Consider the following 19925-nt stretch of genomic DNA (forward strand, 5'->3'; position numbering starts at 1 on the left):
GATTCTTCTATTTTCCCATTGTAAACCATTGAGTATTCACTGCTTGAAAGTCAACGATTTATTTACATATTCATCCAAATTAGGTAAATAAAAATATTTACAATCTCGAGATCTGACCCAGAAGCGAACAATTAAGGACTTGTGGTCCACAAGCGGCTTGAATTCTTAATAAAAAAAGCGCAAAATCACTGTCCCGTCTTTACCATAAGAGGTTTATTTATTTAGGCGATCTTTTGGCGAAAATAAAACCGGCTCACTGAGAAAGTCGATGGAGTGCTAAAACACAGCAGCAGTTTCGTGAATACTGTGTGGTCAAATATTCAGTAACAGTACAGAGTTTATATAATTCAGGGTGTCAGTGTGTCACGTCAGTAAAACGGGTTGCCTAGCAACGGGCGCGCTTAGCCCGGCCTATTTTCGGGCTGGATCGATCGACCGAGTCTTTCTGTGGGGTTAAAACCAGGCCCGGACTCCCTTTCTATTGAGAGGGGATATGTGTGACCTTGAGAGGGTTAATTTTCAAATTAATAACAATTTTCTCTTTCTAGAGTAATTTCCAAAGTAGCAAAATAAAAATGCGATCTTTTGTGACTTAAAACAGTTGCATAGCAGAAATAAGTCCACTTAATTATTTATCGTCCAATGGAGAAAGTGGGACTTTGTAATAAAAAAGTTCATAAAGACACGACGCTGAGAGGGGCTATGGCACTTATGAATGAAACTTGAGAAGAATACCCCTTCAATTAGGTAGGGGAAGTTGGAGTAACATGGAACAGATGTCAAATTAGGATGCGGTTTGTGCACTTTTGTTTGGCAGCTGTTGGTCACAGTCTCATTATTTTAGTTCAGTGTCAGAACATTTGCCCAATTGCTGGAGTTAATTCTGTCCAAATTGTTAAATTTTTGATAAAGTTCCCTCGGCTTGCCCGCTTAAATTATTGACCATTTCATTACGACGACCACTTCATGTTTGTTTCAATACTCAGATTTAATTTTCTCCCGCGTTTTAATCAATTTCATCACCGGTCTATACGTAAATAATTAGGTACAACAATTCCTGTACGTGCCCCAGTTTTACAAAAACTCGCGTTAAAACTAGCAGTCTCTTTATTTACAAATTCGTAATAATAGGATTAATATGTATAGGTATAATAACAGTTAAAATATCGTAATATTTACATGTCAATAAATTATCGATCACACAACAAAAACTACACACAGACTACAAAAAATTGAAAATATGTAGCGACTAATAAGAATATCACATTCCAAACTTTAGTAAGTAAGTCATATATAGCTTTTATAAGTGTTTTGTTCATTATAATTAGCTGAGGTGGGCGTTGAGGGTAGATTCATGGGGTGTCTGCGAAGCATGAAAGTTTTCAATCGATTCGAAGGGATGACGATGGCTTTTTGCTCCTGGAAAAGTCCATAAGTATCAAACTACTTTATTTTTATCTTGGAACGTACCATTGTCATCCATGGGGACATCAGACACTGATCCATACTTATTCTTTGGGACGGGACGAGAGCCAGTAACTTCCGGAGGAGATCTTTGGCTTCCTCGGAAATTTCTCTGAAATAGTCATCGGGGAAACAATAATCGCATTTTAGGATATTCGCCGTGGTTTCCTCCAGTGAATCATCCAGGAACGGGGAAACTCCGCTGAGCAGGACGTATAGAAAAACGCCAGTAGCCCAATAGTCAGTGTGTTTTCCAACTGGCTGGCCTAGAACCAGTTCAGGCGAAGCAAATTCCAAACAAGCTGGTGGCAATATGACGCTTTTAGAAGTGTTCACTGAGTCACCAAAATCCACCAACTTTAAAATGGGGGAGGAGGATAAATCCACCATCACATTTTCAGGCTGCAAATAATAAATATTTCTTCAATATCGAGAAATGATTTCGTGGTCGCGCGTGCTCTGGGGTTTCTTGAGGAGAACGTGACCAGATATAAAGAGTGTCCTTCAACTAATAAATATAAATGCTTACTTTAATATCTAAGTGAGAGATATCCTTCTGATGGAGCCACAACAAAGCTGACATTAACTGGCGGCTGTACGTTTTTACAGTTTCTTCTGTGTATTGTTCGTCCTCGCAGATAAAAGTAAAGAGCAATGGGCCTTTAACCCTGCAAAGAATCCATAAAGATAAAGTATTACAACAAAGGTAAAAACAAGCGTGGAAAACTTGAGTTATTTATGCATTCTTCATTATTACTCATGTTGTGACTGAAGGTTTTGAATACTTGTAATAATTACTTGTGATAAAAACTGCTTTGGTTACCACGCTTGACTGCCAACGTTTGTTGGAATTAACACTTACATTTCTAAAACTATGGTGTCCATTCCAGGCAGTGGGGCGTTGTCAAAAAGCGCCATGGACCTAATGATGTTAACATGTTGCATTCCTGCGAGCAGACTGTACTCAGCTTGCGTGATATGCTGAGGTTGCCTCCGCCTGGTAACTTGCTTAAGAGCAACTTCAAGATTGGTCCCCCTGTCTTTCGCCCGTCGAATTACAGAAAATCGCCCTCTACTGATCTCCTCCAATTCAATATATCTATTTCTAAATTGTTCCTGTTGCCATCTTAAGTTATCCGCCACCGGTAGCGTGACAGCAACACTAGGCAAACTAACCAATTTGTTCTGTACAGCAACAATCCTAAAGCTGTACGTTTCGCCTGGAATCAGATTTTCCACTGTGTAGGTCTGTGAATTGATAATGCCATTATCGTTCGGAGAAAGCCATTCCCCAGTGCCCAACTGGCAATATTCCACCCAAAACTGCTGATAGAAATCACTTTCCCATTCTAGTACCACACTTGAACAAGAAATGACTTGAATTTTCGGTTCTTGTAAAGCAGGATACGGGTCAGTAACAGTCAAAACAGCAGAACATTGGCACGCTCCACCTTCATTGGACACTGTAACTGCGTACGTTCCAGAATCTGATAATTTCACGTTATCTATAATGAACATAGCGACACCCTCGTCTTCCTGACCCAACATGAAACGACCGTTCCGTAAAATGCACAAATTAGGCTCAAGTTTCTTCCAGTGGATTTTAGGGGTGCGACCGCAGTTTTTGATTCGGGTTTTTAGCACGACTTTGGTACCACACTGTACAGTCACGTCCTTTAATTTGTCGCGGAACTCCGGTGATGGCGGGATTTCATGGATTATATTATCTTGATCCGGGAGTCTTCGGGGAGGCTTTTTGAAGCGAAAGGGCCACGGTTTCCTGTTGTAATTTGATAAAACGTGAGGGGGTAGCCAAATTTCGTTGGAGTTGATTTGAGTGTGGACTAAGTAGCCTTCGGTGGCGTCGTAGCGGATTATGGTAACTATTTCACCTAAAGCAAGGTCTGGCCATTCACAGATTAGACGAGCTTGAGTTCCTGGGGCCATTATATGATTGTCGCACTGAAAAATGGGTGGAGTGTTATAGAAGACAGAAGAGGGAGGTATAGAACGTGCAATGCAGATGGTTTGTGGTAGTATGACAACAGACAAAGATTACAAAAAAATCCATGCCATGCAAATTTTGACTTTAATATCTGTGCTACTAGAGTTTTTATAATCCCATACGCTGTCGTTTTTTATTAGTTTAACTTGAACCCATTTTCCTTTCGCTAATTAGCTTGAGACCTTGGGAAACTAAGAGCATCGATCTGGTGCTTTATTCTCTGAATTACACCGCTCGCTCGCATCTTAAACTAGAAACGAAGTAAATAGCTGCACATGGCTATAATTTAAGTCAGTACAATTCTACTAATCACAAATTAATGATCAAAAGTTTTATTATCGTCAGTGTGAGAATTCGTGCGGTCAATAAATGATGTGACCTAGTTAACTCACCCCAACAGGAATTTGCTTTAACCAACCTAAAAACATGGCCTGAAAAATGAGCATTTCAGGTCTATTGGATTCGTCACGAAATATCATAATTATATTCAAGGAATAAAATATAATTTTAATTATGAATACTGCAAAATTGGAGATGCTTCTAGTTGAAATTAGACTCTTCCCTGATCACATGAAAATTCTATTTTCTCTTCACATTTCTTAATTAGGTCAATTATTTTAGGCGTTAAATTCAACGTAAAAGTCAATGAAAAGCAAATATCCGTCCTACGTAGGTTAGTAAAAATAGCCGCGGTACTGCGTGGGTGATCGTGTCATATCCTTTTGGTATTTTTTTTGCAGTTTTAAGCTATAGACTAAGCCAAAGTTATTTGAGTAGAGCCCTAAAATTATTATTTTTCCTGTGGTGTAGGCGAACCGATTATTTTCGAAGTTTTATTGTTGCGATATTAAAGAATTATTGTTCAAATTTCCTGTTTGGTCCCTTGCATAATTTGAACAAAATCTGTTTACAATCGACCATCGATAATTCGAGATAAATGCTCGGCTCCAACAAACCCTTTAAATTTACTACCGGTTAGAACGAATTTTCTTAAAACTGATGGAGACGAGAATAAAGAGATTGAATGACGACACATTAGACAATGAATGCAAACAGACTTTCGCAGCTTTATAATTTAAATTTTTTGAACACATAGTAAAAAATTCTTGTTGTATTTTAACATGGCTATTCGGCGAGTCGTTTTAATCATTGTTCAATTTTTATATTAGAACTTAATTTTTTTCCTTGGTCCAAGTTTCTTCGAAAAAAAGGATTTCAAAAGAAAACTCAACTTTCGGTAATTCGAACTCGGTCTTTTGGAATTCGAATTACCGAGAGTCGATTGTATTTACTACTCGTTAAACCAAATCTGTTTTTGTACTGACGGAGACGAGAAAGTTCTGTCGTAATTCGAGCAAACTCTTTTATGGCTGTACTATTCAAATTTTCCTTTAGTTTTTTTGGCGAGTCAAAATTTTATGATTTTTCCGTGTTTATATTAGAATTTTATTTTCCCATTGGCCCAAACTTCTTTGAATAAAAAATTCTCAAAGTTTATTTATTGATAAATTAAAATTGTAATAAAACTCGAGCTTGTACATACAGGGTGTTCAAAAAATGGCGGACCAACTATTCACTACGTGAATCTTCAGATAATAACTAGTAGCTAAATTAAGTTTTTTCAATTATTGAGTGCTTCGTTGGAAATTTACAGCCACTTAAAGGGGCGCTAATTATGGCACAAATTTTTACTTATAGTGAACTCAAGGTTTATAAAATTCAACTAGAGTTCATGTTTTGGGTGACATTTACATACTTACAGTCTTAAATGCCTTTAATGTCGATGCAAAACGTTATTTTGCACTTTTAAAATTAAGCTCAAAAGCGCAAAATTAATTGTTGCCTAGTGCCTGACAATGACCATTTTTTTAGAAAAGTGAAACATTTTTTAGGTGTCACAAACTAGAGGAGTTTATTTCTCTAATGATGTATAATTTTGCTGAATATACCGACACGTGATGTAAACAGTCGAGAAGCAGTAAGGGGCAGTAAGGCTTGTGAATTTCCTAACTGGCAAATTCCCTCCAAGAATACTTTTCAACGAGTTTATCAACTCAGGTACGTGAGACGGGCCGATTGGAACCAAATTTATCAGGATCATGGAGGACCCAGGACTATTCGCACACCAAGAAGAGAACAAATGGTTCTTGATCTGCTTTGTGACTTTTACTGGTCAGGTGTTATCAAATTTAATTGCAAACCATAGCAACCAATTACATGATTTATTAATAATTGTAACTACCAAAGTGTTGCTCTGGTCTCAAAATTATACTCCTAATAATTACCGAAAGAATTGAACACTGTTGCCGTTTTTCGCAATATTTAAAGTTATTTTGCTCCCTTACAAAGCTTCAAACAAAAATTTTAAACAGCATTTCCAATTCACAGCGTCTTAGAGTTTGACGTTCTTATCAGTTGGTCCGCTATTTTTTGAACACCCTGTATTTACATATCTGGCCCCGTGAAATTCGAATTATCGGGAGTTGACTGAAGTATATTATTTAATGAGGGCAGTATTAGTAGCCATATTACCCGTGGATGAAGTTTAAAAAAGGGGTCGTTTTGTTCTAAAATGTAATTAATTTAAACAAGTCAAATGCGCAAAATTGCATTCTCATCGCAGCATTTACTTTAAAACTAAAACTCATTTACTGTTATTTTTTGTTGTTGTTTGCCTCTTTTGCAAGTAAGTGTTCATTAACCATCCTTACAATTAGGAACTTACCTGTTATTTTCCCATTTCCTCCGATCAATCAAATTTAAAAATAAGCCCCGTCAGTAAAACTGCCCACACGTTGTATAAAAACAGGAAGCTGTTTATTTATAAATTAATGGAATCACTTAAACAGTCATTATAAAACACGCTAAGCGTTAGTGAACATTCGTTATGTTAATTCTTAATGCAAATGAATAATAATTGTGTGACATGGACTGATGAAATGAGTGTGCATGAAGAAACAAATAATGCATAATAAAACAAAATAATTTATTGCAATAGACAGCTTGCAAAACATGCTCACCATATTATTAAGTTGTATCCAAAATTTCCATTTGCAAATATTAGACTAACACATATTTGTTGATAAATAACTAAAACTAAATTCGATCACAGCCATCATCAATGGTTAGTTTATTGGTTCAAGCTCTCTGTTATGATACCTAGAGACAAGAGAAAGTATAAGAACATGCACTGAGTGCAGAAGTAAGCCTATTCTACTCTCAACTCAGTCGTCCGACGAAAAAACTCGTTTTTTTTTAAACGAGCTTTTTCTTAGTTCAAAATCAAATCATGCATTCTTAAAACTACTTATTTACCGTGGGTTGGTTGGCCTCAGACCATCTCCGCTGCATATCATTCTTGTCGCTCTCTTTTTGTAAATCAGTGGTGAGATCGCTTTTATGTTTCGACCTCAAAGTGTTTCTAAATCCTTCAAACAAGTTCAGTCTTGATTTATTGTGATTGTGTTTGCTTTCGCTTGCGTCGGTCAGGTCATTTTCAGAAGGGATACCAATGGTATTTGCTTTATGAATGTAATGTAAATTTTTTCGATGTTTACCGGAATCAGTTGGGGCGGGCGTTATTGGAATGGAAATTGTTTTTCGAAGAGGAGTGGGATCCCACCATGCAGATGCGTCTGATAGAGAACTGTACGAAAAATGAAAATAAAAGAAAACTGATAAACTTAAAGTAAAAAAAAATCCAATACCAAACTTAAAACTGACGTGCCAACATCCAGACTCAACTGGAGGTTCGCACGTTTGGTTAGTTAGAACTCAAATTGTAAAATAAATGGTTACAACTAAAAAGGAAATGATAAGCGAATGTTAATGAAATAAAAACTAACTAAACTCTGGGTTATACATACATGAAAATAAAAAACCGACGTCATAATTTCATATTTTATTCTATTGAAAATTTGTATTCCATCATCGCTTATCAATGAATATATTTATGTACAAACATACATTCTATGTACATTTCCAACTTATAATTAATACAATTAATAATACAATAAACATAACACATATCTCACTTTTATGTGTAGAATAGAGTATTATTGGTTTTCATACTTATAAAGTAGTAGGTTGCATTTTTCAAATATCCATGGCGTGACATGAAATGAAAACGCTCGTGCTCCCAACAACTTATTTTGATTTCAACATTTCACCCATCATCTAATAAAATCACATAGACTAAAGATCATTGATGAGCATCAATTGAGCAAGAAAAAACCACTGAACAAAACAGAAAGAAATACCACTTTCTTAGTCAGAGGAGCCGAGCCTAGAGTGATTTTACCGGAGAAATAGCTTGAGTGCCTACTTGAAAATTGCAAGATTCATAAGTGTTATTGTACATTTACAATTTCAAATTGAAAGAGGGTCACATGATTATCAAAGCAAGTCACAACATTTCTAAGAAAATAAAATCAAGGTTTTAATCCATTCAATCTGAATGAACTTAAATGTCGACAAAATAAATGCCCGTCACCATTTCATCACAAGCATCAACATGAAACGACTGAAAAATCATTCGTTTCACATTGCAACATTTATTTTACAATTCAACGGAAAAAAAATCACAACCAAAGTTAGTTCAAACGTATCGAGCCCAAATCCAAATAGGCAAGCTTAGATACTCACGCTTCTTTTGTAAGCTCTTTTTGGTAAGCAATTGGGCTTTGGATGGCCTTAAGAAAGTCTTTTTGCGTTTGCAAGATATTCTTAATTGTTGAAAACCATTGCTCTCGAAGTTCTACTGAAGCAGTTTGGCAAGAAATTGCAAAGGGTGGCTTATGTGGATCCGTGGAAGTCAAGATAAAACCCTCTTCATCCGCAGTTAAGTTCATTTTGTTCACCTAGAGAACACAGTTATAGTATTCATTTTGATTTCAATATCAATGACTTACTTGTATGTGAATTTTATAGATGTACTGCGGACTTGTAAATTGAGTCTTCTTACCTACTATTTCTGATAAAATTATGCTCTGCTCAAATAAAAATACTTGTAGTTCTTTGTTCTTTCCAACGACTGTGCCTTGTACGTCTGTACATGTTAAAAGGCCGTGGAGCAGTAGTTTCCCTTGGGCTGTTATTTTACCCTACAAATAAATTCAGTTTATACAGATTTCCATAATAAAATAGTGGTATAAAAGTACAGTTCATACAGGTGAACAGTAGTTATTTATATTACAAGTGAAAAAAATTCTACACATTAAGCGAGTGCACTAAATTGTTGTGATAAGTCTAATGTCACCAAGATAAGTTGTATAAAGAAAAATCAGTGACGTAATGTAGCTACATTATATAATTAGTTATATAATCTATCAAATAACGCATTTTCTCATTATACAAGTTGTGTAATAGAGCTCATTAGAAAACTAATATGAGTCATATAATTGTTTCTTAACAACACTTAAATAACTTTTTCGAATACCTACTAATAAAGTGCTCATTTTATATAATAATAATTTTTATACTTTAATCAAAAGGATGAATAAAATAAAACACTTTATTCGCACTAAAAATGAAATTTTCGTTGTTACGGATGACTTGTTTGTAGTGACAAATTGTTCATCTACTGATAAAGTAGTGCCACTTTTTGCCACTACATCGTTACAAAAAGTTGTCAAAAGAAAATGTTAAATCTTTGTAAATGTCGAATTAGAAAAAATATTGTTTGTAACACCAAGCGAATTCTTCGTCTTTTATCACAAGACGTGTTGTGACAATGAACACGACTAGCGTCTGCTTCTAGTTGTTAGGTAATTTCATCATCAAATATTATTTTTATTAATCAGTAAAAACTTGAACTCTAAGTTTTATGACACAGCAGGTGAATTAAACTATTCCCCTATTAAATTACAGGGCAATATTAACAAATGGACAAAGCGACGATAAAATTTTTGTCAAGCAATGAAAGCAGATGCTGATCTCCTAAACTGTGAACAACAAATTTTGATTTTTATGACATCCTCATTTTAGGAAAAATTAAAACTAACGTATGAAAAATAGTGTCAAACTATAAAAAATAAAGACTTCGTACTTTAGCCTCTAAAAACTTTATAACATGACATATACATAGAGAGATATACGAATATAGGTATAGTATTAATTCGTTAAAAAAGTTGTTTCGATTAACCGTGTTTTTTACTTATGCTTCCCTTCCAGTACCCCGCATAATCGAGGTTCCACTGTATTGTAATTAGTGTTCTCTTATCAATTAGTTCAGCAGTGTAGTTTTTATTTAGTTTTTCTTAACTTGCATATTAAATCCATTTTTTTTACAAAATTTTCTAATATTGCTATGGTAACGAAGCTGTTAACGCACCCAATGCGGAAACAGTATGTTAACGCAATCAAAACGAATGTGGAAATAACTCTGTTACCACATCAAATTAGCAAAAAGGTGTCGGCGGTATTTCATATAAAAGATAACGGATTTAGCTATATTATAACAATTATGTTTTTGGGTTTGCCTTAAATCCAATGTTAATTGCTGATAAGCGGATTCGTTGAAATCCTAGTTTCAACGTTATTGCTTCAATTTAATAAAAAAGTTCATACATGGTACTCGTGACTTATAAAAGCTTTCAAAATTTGATAAAAACATTTCATTTTAACTAATTTTATACTGCTATTATGTTTTTTTTTACAAATTTTTATTCTTTTTTATTGATCACAGCAGCTGAACATAACAAACATAAAAATTGCTGTTAATTTATCTTATAAAAATCAATAAATCACTTACATCAAATCCTTGTAACCGCCCGACGTCCATCATATCATTGGCCGCTTTTGGAACAACGACCATAAGTTCATAAGCTGCCCTTAGAGGTTCCGCCTCTGCGGTCAGCCCAGCTCTTTCTGTATATTTCAAAATATCCTTTAACATCAACTGATATTTCATAATCCTCTGAACCGGCTTGATCAAAAGATCACACAGTTGAAGTTTATGACCTAGTAAGGATCTAAGTTCTTCAAAATAAGTATCTAAATGCTCTGATACGATATATTCTGAGACTGGTTTGTTCTTGCAGTACACTACATACATGTGTAGTTTACGCTCGTATCTCCTAAATAATTGTGCTAACTCAGCCGGATTCTCCACTGCCGTCTTCAATGACTTCAAAAAAATACTACAATAAAAAAATTAGCAACAAAACATCACTTCTACGCCACTTACTCTTTATGCCAGTCATAAATGGCTTCAATGTTTCCAAACACCATCTTATCCTTTCCGTTTCGAAGATCCTCAGGCACAGGAGGGTAATCAGGATCTTTCATCTTTGCAATGTAACCATCGACAATCAATGATAAATCACGCACGTATGCTTCTTCAGTGTCGACCAACTCTTTTAGAACAAACTGCCTCTTTTTTAATAAACTTTCGATTTTTTTATCACTGTCATCTTCAGACGGTTTGTCACTTTCATCACCACTAAATGCAAGAGCTGTTGCTTCGTTTGAAGAACATTGTGCCGACAGTTCACGATGAGTATTTATTTGGTCACAATCAGATATGGCGTCCGCTGATTTTGTGTCGCGGAGCACAGAGTTTCGTTCCTGATTTTCGGAATGTTGCTCCTGGAAACAGTCGGAATTAAATGAATGGATAAGGCAGTGGACCATGGTCAGTACAAAACTCAAAGAAAAGTTAAAATTTGCTAAGAAAAAAGAAAAGGTTTAACAGTTTCAACGCTTTTGTTACTCGATTTTAATTCATTGTTTACTCTATTTAGTTAGATAAGAATGTTCGAGCTTGAGGAAAATGCGAATGTGATTATTTACACGTTAGTGGTAATAAAAGTGTTAACTGTTTATCTAAAATAAACACACGAAGACATTACAATTAGCTAATGCTAGGAACGATGCAAAATAAGGTTTAAATAATGGTTTAAACAATACAAATAAACAGATGCATGGTTAAAACTATGTTAGTGATGTTGTGAAAGGACACAGAAAATAGAAAATGATCGTGCAAAAACTATAAAAACTCAGCAAGAGATGTGCAAGTTGAAAAATGAGATCCGCACCATTCTCTCCTTAACAATCTGTTCAATTTCAGCCAAATCTGCAGACGTCGCACCCTCTAGTGATTTTAAAGTTAGACTAGAAACCTGTAGAGGTAAGAAAAGTTACATGAAGTATGGGGGTTATTAATGAAAACATGATGATAAGAGAAACTATCTGTACGTTTCTTACCCTTTTGCAGGGATTTTCCTCGATATCTGGAACCCCTGGAGGCGTGGAAGTGACCACGATGGGTTCCTGAATTGGTTTCATTGGAGGTGGTAATTCCACTTCTTCGTCGGCGTCTTCTCCACCTCCATTCGTGAGTTCGGAGCCCAAAGATTTGGGTCCTTTTGATAAAGGTAACCTGTCTTCGTCGTCTTCACCTTCTGAGACCGACGGTTTATTGCCCATGTCGGATGGTACCTGAAAAATAGAAAGTTTAGAATCATGGAATGTTGAGAGGTGTACTTACGTTCCCCATTAAAGAGGATAAACGTCTAAAAAGTTTTCTCTTCATTTCGGATGAAATGAAACGTCTGTGTCTAATGTAAACGGCGAAATAAGTTACTCACCGTGTGGTTTTGTTATATATACAAGTAAAAACCCGATAAAATTCTAGTGATTCACAGTAAAACGGAAATTTGCTGATAAAGTCCCGAAACCAATAGGGACATCACGTAATTTAATTTAGTACTAGATCAACAAGCATGAAAAAATGGAGGTTCGGAGGAACCTGTCAAGGTTGTGCTAATAATAATGGACATTAAAATTGTACCGTCATCATTATTAATTGATTTCAGAACGCTTATAATAACTCAAAGCTCTAAAGCGTCTAAATTAAATTACAGCACGTGAAAACTCCAAATACATACAAGATTGAAACCCTTAGAAACAAGACTTTCTTGAGAAATCAAATTCGCTACTAAGTGTCACACTCACCTTAATTCTCTTATCAGAGCCAGTCTTCTTGAGTGGCGGTCGTTCCAATGCTGTAGGTTGTGTTTTTTCCCCTTTACTACCCTGTGACAACTTTCGGAGTGGTGGTGGCAACCATTTCCGCCTGGAAAAGCAAAGAGAGATAGTTTTACGATGCAGGTTACATTTTTAAAAACAAAAAGCAGCTGCGCTCTCGGAATAACTACATTGATTACATGTTAGCAGCTCGTTTACGGCCAATATTAAATGAAAATGTGTGGAAAAATTAAAGTGTAATGTGCGTATTTTGCAGCCGACGTCACTTTTATTCATTATTCTACCATTAGGTTAATTAAGATTTTGTGATAGGCATATAATGAAGCTCTGTTTCGAGAATATTTCCATTTTTATAGTTCTAAGAAAGTTCAATAAGACCGTGTGTGGCGTGGAGAAGAGTGATAGTGCTGGATGCGTGTTTTGGTAAAAAGTACGTTGTGGTGAGTATTTTTTTTTATTTGCGGATGCACTAAATGTGGTGTAAGAGATTAAAGTTCAGTGAATTGAAGATTGCGATCTTCACGTCATCAGTAGTAATGGGAAAATTGAATTTTAACACATTTTGTATATTTCATCATTTTTCACTTTCTTATTTAATTTTTACAATATCCTCATTGTTTAATTTAAGCAAGTTCATATCAAGAAGTGCATAGAAAGAAGAGGCAAACATTTTCCTAAATAGAATTCTGTTTTTTTTTAAACAGATCTAGGTAATGGGAAAAACGCAATAGTTTAGGTAATAAGACATACAAATTATGAAGATTTCGATGGAAAATATAATCCTCGGAAAACACAATGAATAAATTTGAAATAAACTAAAGAGGCAGGAACATGGAAGAACATAACAATAGAGAAGACGCATTTCGTCACTGTAATCAGAGTCATCACCAATCTGTTCAAAAAAACAACACAGATTGATGAAAAAAAATAATAAAAAATCGATGCAGAAAATATTTCTGTTCACATAATAGAGCAGACAAGAAGAAGAGACTTCAATACAAACGTAAGTAATTATGATTGATGAAGAATAAAAATGCATTTTTTATTAGCGCTGACTCTTGACTGCTTTATAAACAATATCGTCGGTAACAAGTCTCTTCAGATTCTTTCTGATAATTTCTGAAGCTGCATACCTATGCTGGCATTCAGTGTCTAGACTGGAATACGAAGAAAAGAGGATGGTTTCAATTAAGAAAAGGAGGATGAAAATAATGAGAGAAAGATTTTTTGTAGTAACATATAGGAGGTGAGGTAATGCTTTTATGTACCAAAAAAAAAATGGCGGCCTCGATAAAGACGAAAAAATCCGATGACGTAAAAAGTATATCTAAGACCTGATTTCTAATTTCTACTAATTTTTGATTGATAAGATAATGATTTTCCCCTGCCTCCTTCATGCCTTTCCTTCACATGTCTAGCCCAAATTGAATTAGTTCTAGGAAAGAAATTTCGTACGGGCATACTTGGTGAAACTTATTTCAAATTCCAAAAATTGTTAAATATTGAATCAGTCCATCAAAAAATAAAATTCAAACCGACACCCAACAAAACTTTTTTATTAACTTTCTGTTTATAATTAACTGGGAGGTACTCAAGTAAAGCTCTGCTGTAAGTTTTATAGGTAAAAATCCAGTTTATAGTCTGCGGTTAAGTTCATTGTATTGTAAACAAATTACGCAACTTTTTTAGTCACCGCTTCTAAATTCTGGCACTGGAATGTTTATTTTGCCACGTTATAATATTCCTTAGATCTATTTCTTGATAGGAAGGGAGGTCCCACCTCTGCGTTTACGTTGAACAATGACTAATACTCTGATTATTCTAAACTAAACAATGATTCAAAATAATGTTTATCGAACAAAAGTTCATAAATCTGTGAAGAAACTCTTTATAAAACCAATTGCGCGTGTCTTAAGTATAAAAAAAGAGGAATTACGTCACTTTTAATATTTACTTGTCGTTTTAGATGCATAAATTGTCACGAAGTTGCATTATTATAATTTGAAACTAGCAGCACGAAGTTGAGTTCATCACAATTAATTCACCTTTCCAAACGAATTGGTAAATACAATCTGATAATTATTAGGACTGGTGTTTAGTCTATTTCGTTCTATTGGCAAACGAGTTTGTTTACAACTTGTAATTCTAAAAGACTGTTTAATGTGGTTACAAGATATAAAAATAATAAAAAATTGCCATTTCATCGCAGTCACACGTTGTAATGTAATTAAAGTTTAATATCACCATTGTTTCACTAAATGAATTTTTTTTAAAATAACAAAACACCTTTACATACGTCATTTTGCGTTTGAGTAAAAACGTACTCACCGACAGTGCCGACTACAACACAAATAGTGAAAATAATGTTTGATTTTTCCCATCACTAACCAACATACAACAAAGTGTTGAACACAGAGCGGTTGCTCTGATTCTACTGACAAAACACCTTAAAATTAGAACAGATTATATATACATGATAATTACATCTGTTGATAAGATAAAGACTAAAGCAAAATATAGCTGGTTCCAAAAACTCATTATACCTGCACCAAGGTATATTATGTTTGCAACAAATCATTTTAAAGTTTTGCAGATTACCGTCTAAGATTTTGCTGTCGCCACTACTGCACCATTCGACGCACAGTGTTCACTTTATTCTTTCTTATGGCGTTGCTGCAAAAAGGTCATCGCCAGCTTGCGTGTACCCAACCTACTACACCACTACCCTTTTTGCATATCTGAACACGAATTACGATTATAACGTGATAACACACCAAGCTACAGGTAATATACTGTCTTGTAAATTAAACACCCAACTGGCTGAAAATGGTCCGTAAAATCACTGTTATAAATAGAGCTGCTATAGACTCAATAATCTTATTTATTACAAATTCCGGAAATAATTATTACAAAAACAATATACAGTGATGAACCCGAGGTGTTTGTTATACTGACCAGCTAACGTGTTGTTTTTAATCCACTTCCTGTACCACATAAAAATCACTACTAACATCCAGTAAAAATGTTTTCATACAAAGATTTTAATAAAACACTCACCCGCTAAATCCTCTCCGTTTATTAACTGGCGAGGATGTGTTGACTGTTCCTGAGGTGTCGTTGGAAGTGGTGTCTGAAACAAAAGTGAATACTAATGAACTATTCCAAATTAGTTATCGATAATTGTCCACACAATAATCGTGTGGTTGTATTGAACACCCACAAAAATCTGGACTCTGACGCTGAACTCTGCGGTCATAAAAACGAGAAAAATTGAAGATCGGAGCAATGGGATTATCGTCAAAATATGTTTTGAAGATTAAAAGAGCGAGGCCTAATTATGATGCACTGAAGCAAATATCGATGGTACCGGTATTAATGTAAATGAAGAAAACCGCGATAAGCGACCAATTATATAATCGACCCCATTGCAAAAATTTGCATGTTTTAAGATAATGTATGCGTAGTTATCAGCCTGTGCTTTAATTAAGTATCAATACTGGGGCCTTACTGGAATTGTGTCATGATGAAGCAGTTTAAAATTCCAACTGAAGATACAGATCAGACCGACAGAGTATTAAAAATTTGTCATTAAGTCATATTAACGATAAATGATGTTATTTATGTTAATATAATGCATGAATGCAACGAGCCGACAGTAACGAGAGCTTGGAATTGTGGGTTTTTGCAAGGCGTGGATCATAAATAAAGAGTGAGGAGAGATATGGGAAGAATTTTTAAATAATCCCGCACTGATTGACAAAATTGAATTTATTAAAATGCCACAAAATTGGTTGATAATTTTTCTATGACAACTTACCGAAGTCAACACTGCATTATGCTACACCCAACTAATTCTAAGTTAAAATAACAGAACCGTGACTATGTGCGCTTCAAATATCACTGGAGACAGGGAAATACAGGTAGAAAATAATACTTCGAAGAGCCTGTGTTCAGTCCTCGGAACCAAATACTAACTGAAGCACTACAATGACATTTTTACAGACGATATCAGCCTACAGGTATTAAAATTTTTGGGATGACTAAAAGAGAGCTGAAGGTGTAGATAACCTGTCCCAGGCCGAACTGTGTGGGTTTCCATACCTACAAGTCGAGACGATCCGAATTTATTACCCTCTACTTCCTATTTAATTAATCCAGTAAACATACTCAAGGTTAATTTTGGTATGGGCAGAAATAACTTGAAGCAAAAATAGGTTCCTTGTTTTAAAATAAAAATCACCGCCATGAAGCCACGTATGATTGAGGATGCTCGAAAAAGAAACCTTTTTATTGTAAGCGAAGCTCACCTTGAAGTGAAGAATACTCAGATAACTTGCTCGGTTATGTAACAATACATTCAGCATTTTTAATAAGCGTTTGTTACATAAAAATTTTGCGGGCATAAAATTAACTGGCACAAATCTTGTTTTTCAACAACTTAGTGAAAGCGCTCATAAATGAACCCATATAATTCATCATTTTAACAAAGTGCTGATAGGTGTGTTGACTAATTGAGATTTGTTTAGATTCGGAACATGCTCATTAACGATGCATTGGTGTTTCAGTTTATTTCTTCCTGCTCTTTCATGTTACCAGATAAATAGTAATTCTAGAATCATCTACATATCTGCTATATTCGAATTAGTATTTTAGTTGATTCAACAGAAGAAGATCCTTCAGAGGGTGTTGTCCTTCCAATTAAAAATGAGCCTACAATTAAAATCCACTGTTATTTTCCTTTCGTAATGAACAATACCCAATCGTGGCTCTTTCCCTCCTAAAACTTTCGCGATTGTTAAGATGAGAGTATACCAACATGTGTTAATCAAGGTCCAATGCATAAAATCTTGCCCTTAGGCCAAATTTGTGATTCGTAGGCGTCGTATAAACACCATATGGTCTCAGGTTATCGTAGGTCAAGAATTAGCCTATATAAAATGAATGCTTTATGGTTCCAGCATGAGCGCCTGTATTTTCGTACGTTACTTAAAATAAAATAGTTTTCTAAAATGTCTGACGTAAATTATCGCTTTCCTGAACCATTTCTCTGCAAAATGTCAAGCCATATGTTTTGAGAGCGCACCCGAAAGCAATTAAGAATTTATATTGGGTTATACTAAACTGTCCCAATAAATCCGAAACCCATTAACACACTTTCAGAATGAAGGTGATAAGAGGACAGGATGCGGTGGTGATTTCGGAATTTCTTCAAAAAGAACGTTTGAACGACGTTTCGACATGCATTTATGATCGTGTATGGAATGTGTGTATACGTTAAATTTAGACTGCAGGACGATGACTAATTTTTCCCAGAAGAAGGTGGAAGGAAATCCTTTTTCGCAGACTGTTTATTTTAACATTGCGCCATGTTCGAACACGACATCTTAACAATGTCGACATTAAAAATTAAAACTCATTCTCAATTTCAGGGTACATTGATTACTGTTTACAACGCAAAAGGAAGTGTGTAATTTTATAAACACAAATCATTACAGCCTCTAAAACAATGTCTGCAAGGGACATGCATAAAAATATGGCAATTTTCCAGTTTACCACGTGAGCGCTGTTAGGAGAAGATCGCAACCGATCTCCTGGAGCGATAAAAACAACTCCATTTATGGAGGCTCAAAATGAAGTAACTGCCTGAATTTAACTTACATTCACTAGATCTAAATCGCGATTTCGCCAGATTGTTGTCCATAGTGATAAAACACAATTAACTTCGGCCGCGCGCTATTAAAATTAAACAATAGTTGTATCCAAAACTGTCAGGCAAAATAAAGAATGATCATAAATTAAAAACCTACGAGACACATAAAATCTGGACAACGTAAAAATAAATGTGGACAGGAATTAATGTGTACTCGCCATGTGGGTACTGTCATAGAAACACCTTATTTACAAACCGTTGCAAAAATATAGACGCGAAAATAAATCCGAAAGATGCAGAATAATAAAGAGAACAACTTGTCAAAAAACGTGAATCATACCTTTGGCAAAAAACTTGTATGTTGTTGCTCAGGTGCGGAACGTGTTCGCTGTCTTCAAATGATGAACGTTTACAAGGTTCAAATAAATAAATTATTTATTTTTTTGCGAATCACTATAACATTCCAAAAATTTCTTGGCAGTGACACAGTTTCCACAATATTTTCAATATAAAAACGCACTAAGGATTCGCGTCAAATCTTCACATTTGGTGGTTATAAAGACAAGAATGTTAATGAAGTCTTCGTTATTTTGTTTATTTATGTTTATTTAGAGCGTTTTGCGTAAGATGAATTAGGAGCACAATTTGGTACTTACAGGTTAGTGAACAAGACGAAAGCTTTTCCCCTGTGAGCTTTCGTCTGTGTATTTTAATCCACTTTTGATGGCACAGAATTTAAGTCAAGTGCACTCATAACATTCAAACAGTAACTAACTCGTGTGTCCTAGAAGTGGCATCAAAGTTGGCGAACAACTGGGGGGAACTGTCTCAGCCAAATCAGCGTGCCAGATCTGTGTATTTTGTAGTCATTGTCCGCTGTTATCGCGATATTTGTTTATCAAAACTTGCGATCTTAAGAGGATAATTATAATTGGTGAAACGGTACCATTAGATTTCCCCAAATTTCTATTTTAGGCTGTTCTTCAGAATTTCCAACGAAGCTACCAAAATAATCACAATGAATTTGTGAAATCATAGAGAGCTGACATGAGTATTTATTAACATTTCTCCTGCCCACATTGTGCGTTGTGCAAATAGCACTTTGATATAATTTACAACATGCATAATGTGGTTTACTCCTCGGCTCTGGAAAACAATATAGCCCACATTTTGTGTCAATGGGTGCTCAGACACATTCTGTTATTTAGTAATAATAATGAAATTGATGTATAGTTTAGATCGGACGTAAACACTACAAAACTGCCAATAAGTATTTATTTGTGGATAATATGACCAAAACGCCAATTTGAGTGAGCTATTAATCATTTACAGAATTCCTCGCTGATTGTTTTGCAAAATTTGTTCCTATGACGTGAAACATGTTTTATTAACTTCACACGTAGATTAATTCACTAATAACTATCTGGTGCTATTTTTACGCCGACTGTGTGGTTCCTGTGGATGGAACTGTGGGCGTACAAAATTTGTGATTTATAAATTAACGCGGTCGTCAGTCCACAATATTATTTGACGTCGGATTCGTACGCAAAAAGGATAAATTTAGCTATTTCAATTTGAAAAGGTACATAATTAGACTTATAGCTCCGATGTTTGTTGTGTTACTGGAAACTATCCAATGGATTATAATATGTATGCATAATTGCCAGGTTGACATTTTCTTTTCTGTTTGATCAGAATTTAGTTCACTGCGCTATATATAAAAAAAGAGATTAATAAAACAGCTTTTGATTTTGATCTAGATTTTAGGAAAAAAATAGCAAATACTGCTCCTCTATCAACTATGAGAATAGAATAGTT

The 19925-nt window shown here is 35.1% G+C and overlaps 1 protein-coding gene across 5 annotated transcripts in view; it reads right to left on the minus strand.

The window, feature by feature from the left end:
• Positions 1-1089: 1089 nt before the first annotated feature.
• Positions 1090-19925, minus strand: part of trio (trio Rho guanine nucleotide exchange factor) — a 67479-nt gene continuing 48643 nt past the window's right edge. For 3 of the 5 annotated variants that reach the window (XM_088030303.1, XM_088030301.1, XM_088030300.1), the window contains exons 18-30: positions 15515-15587; positions 12425-12545; positions 11675-11908; positions 11506-11589; positions 10656-11056; positions 10221-10608; positions 8380-8571; positions 8114-8328; positions 6785-7115; positions 2327-3426; positions 1994-2132; positions 1471-1866; positions 1090-1419 (exon numbers count right to left, since the gene is read on the minus strand). In XM_088030303.1, the coding sequence (XP_087886429.1) occupies positions 1288-1419; positions 1471-1866; positions 1994-2132; positions 2327-3426; positions 6785-7115; positions 8114-8328; positions 8380-8571; positions 10221-10608; positions 10656-11056; positions 11506-11589; positions 11675-11908; positions 12425-12545; positions 15515-15587 (3806 nt within the window). In that variant the 3' untranslated portion in view covers positions 1090-1287. Of the gene's footprint in view, positions 1420-1470; positions 1867-1993; positions 2133-2326; positions 3427-6489; positions 6629-6784; positions 7116-8113; positions 8329-8379; positions 8572-10220; positions 10609-10655; positions 11057-11505; positions 11590-11674; positions 11909-12424; positions 12546-15514; positions 15588-19925 lie in introns of those variants that run through there. The other 2 variants (XM_088030302.1, XR_015769619.1) reach the window with 2 other exon arrangements.

This window comes from Gnatocerus cornutus, chromosome 2 (assembly GCF_029298725.1).
Source record: "Gnatocerus cornutus isolate USDA-ARS CGAHR chromosome 2, icGnaCorn1.1, whole genome shotgun sequence".
Taxonomy (NCBI): Eukaryota; Metazoa; Arthropoda; class Insecta; order Coleoptera; family Tenebrionidae; genus Gnatocerus; species Gnatocerus cornutus.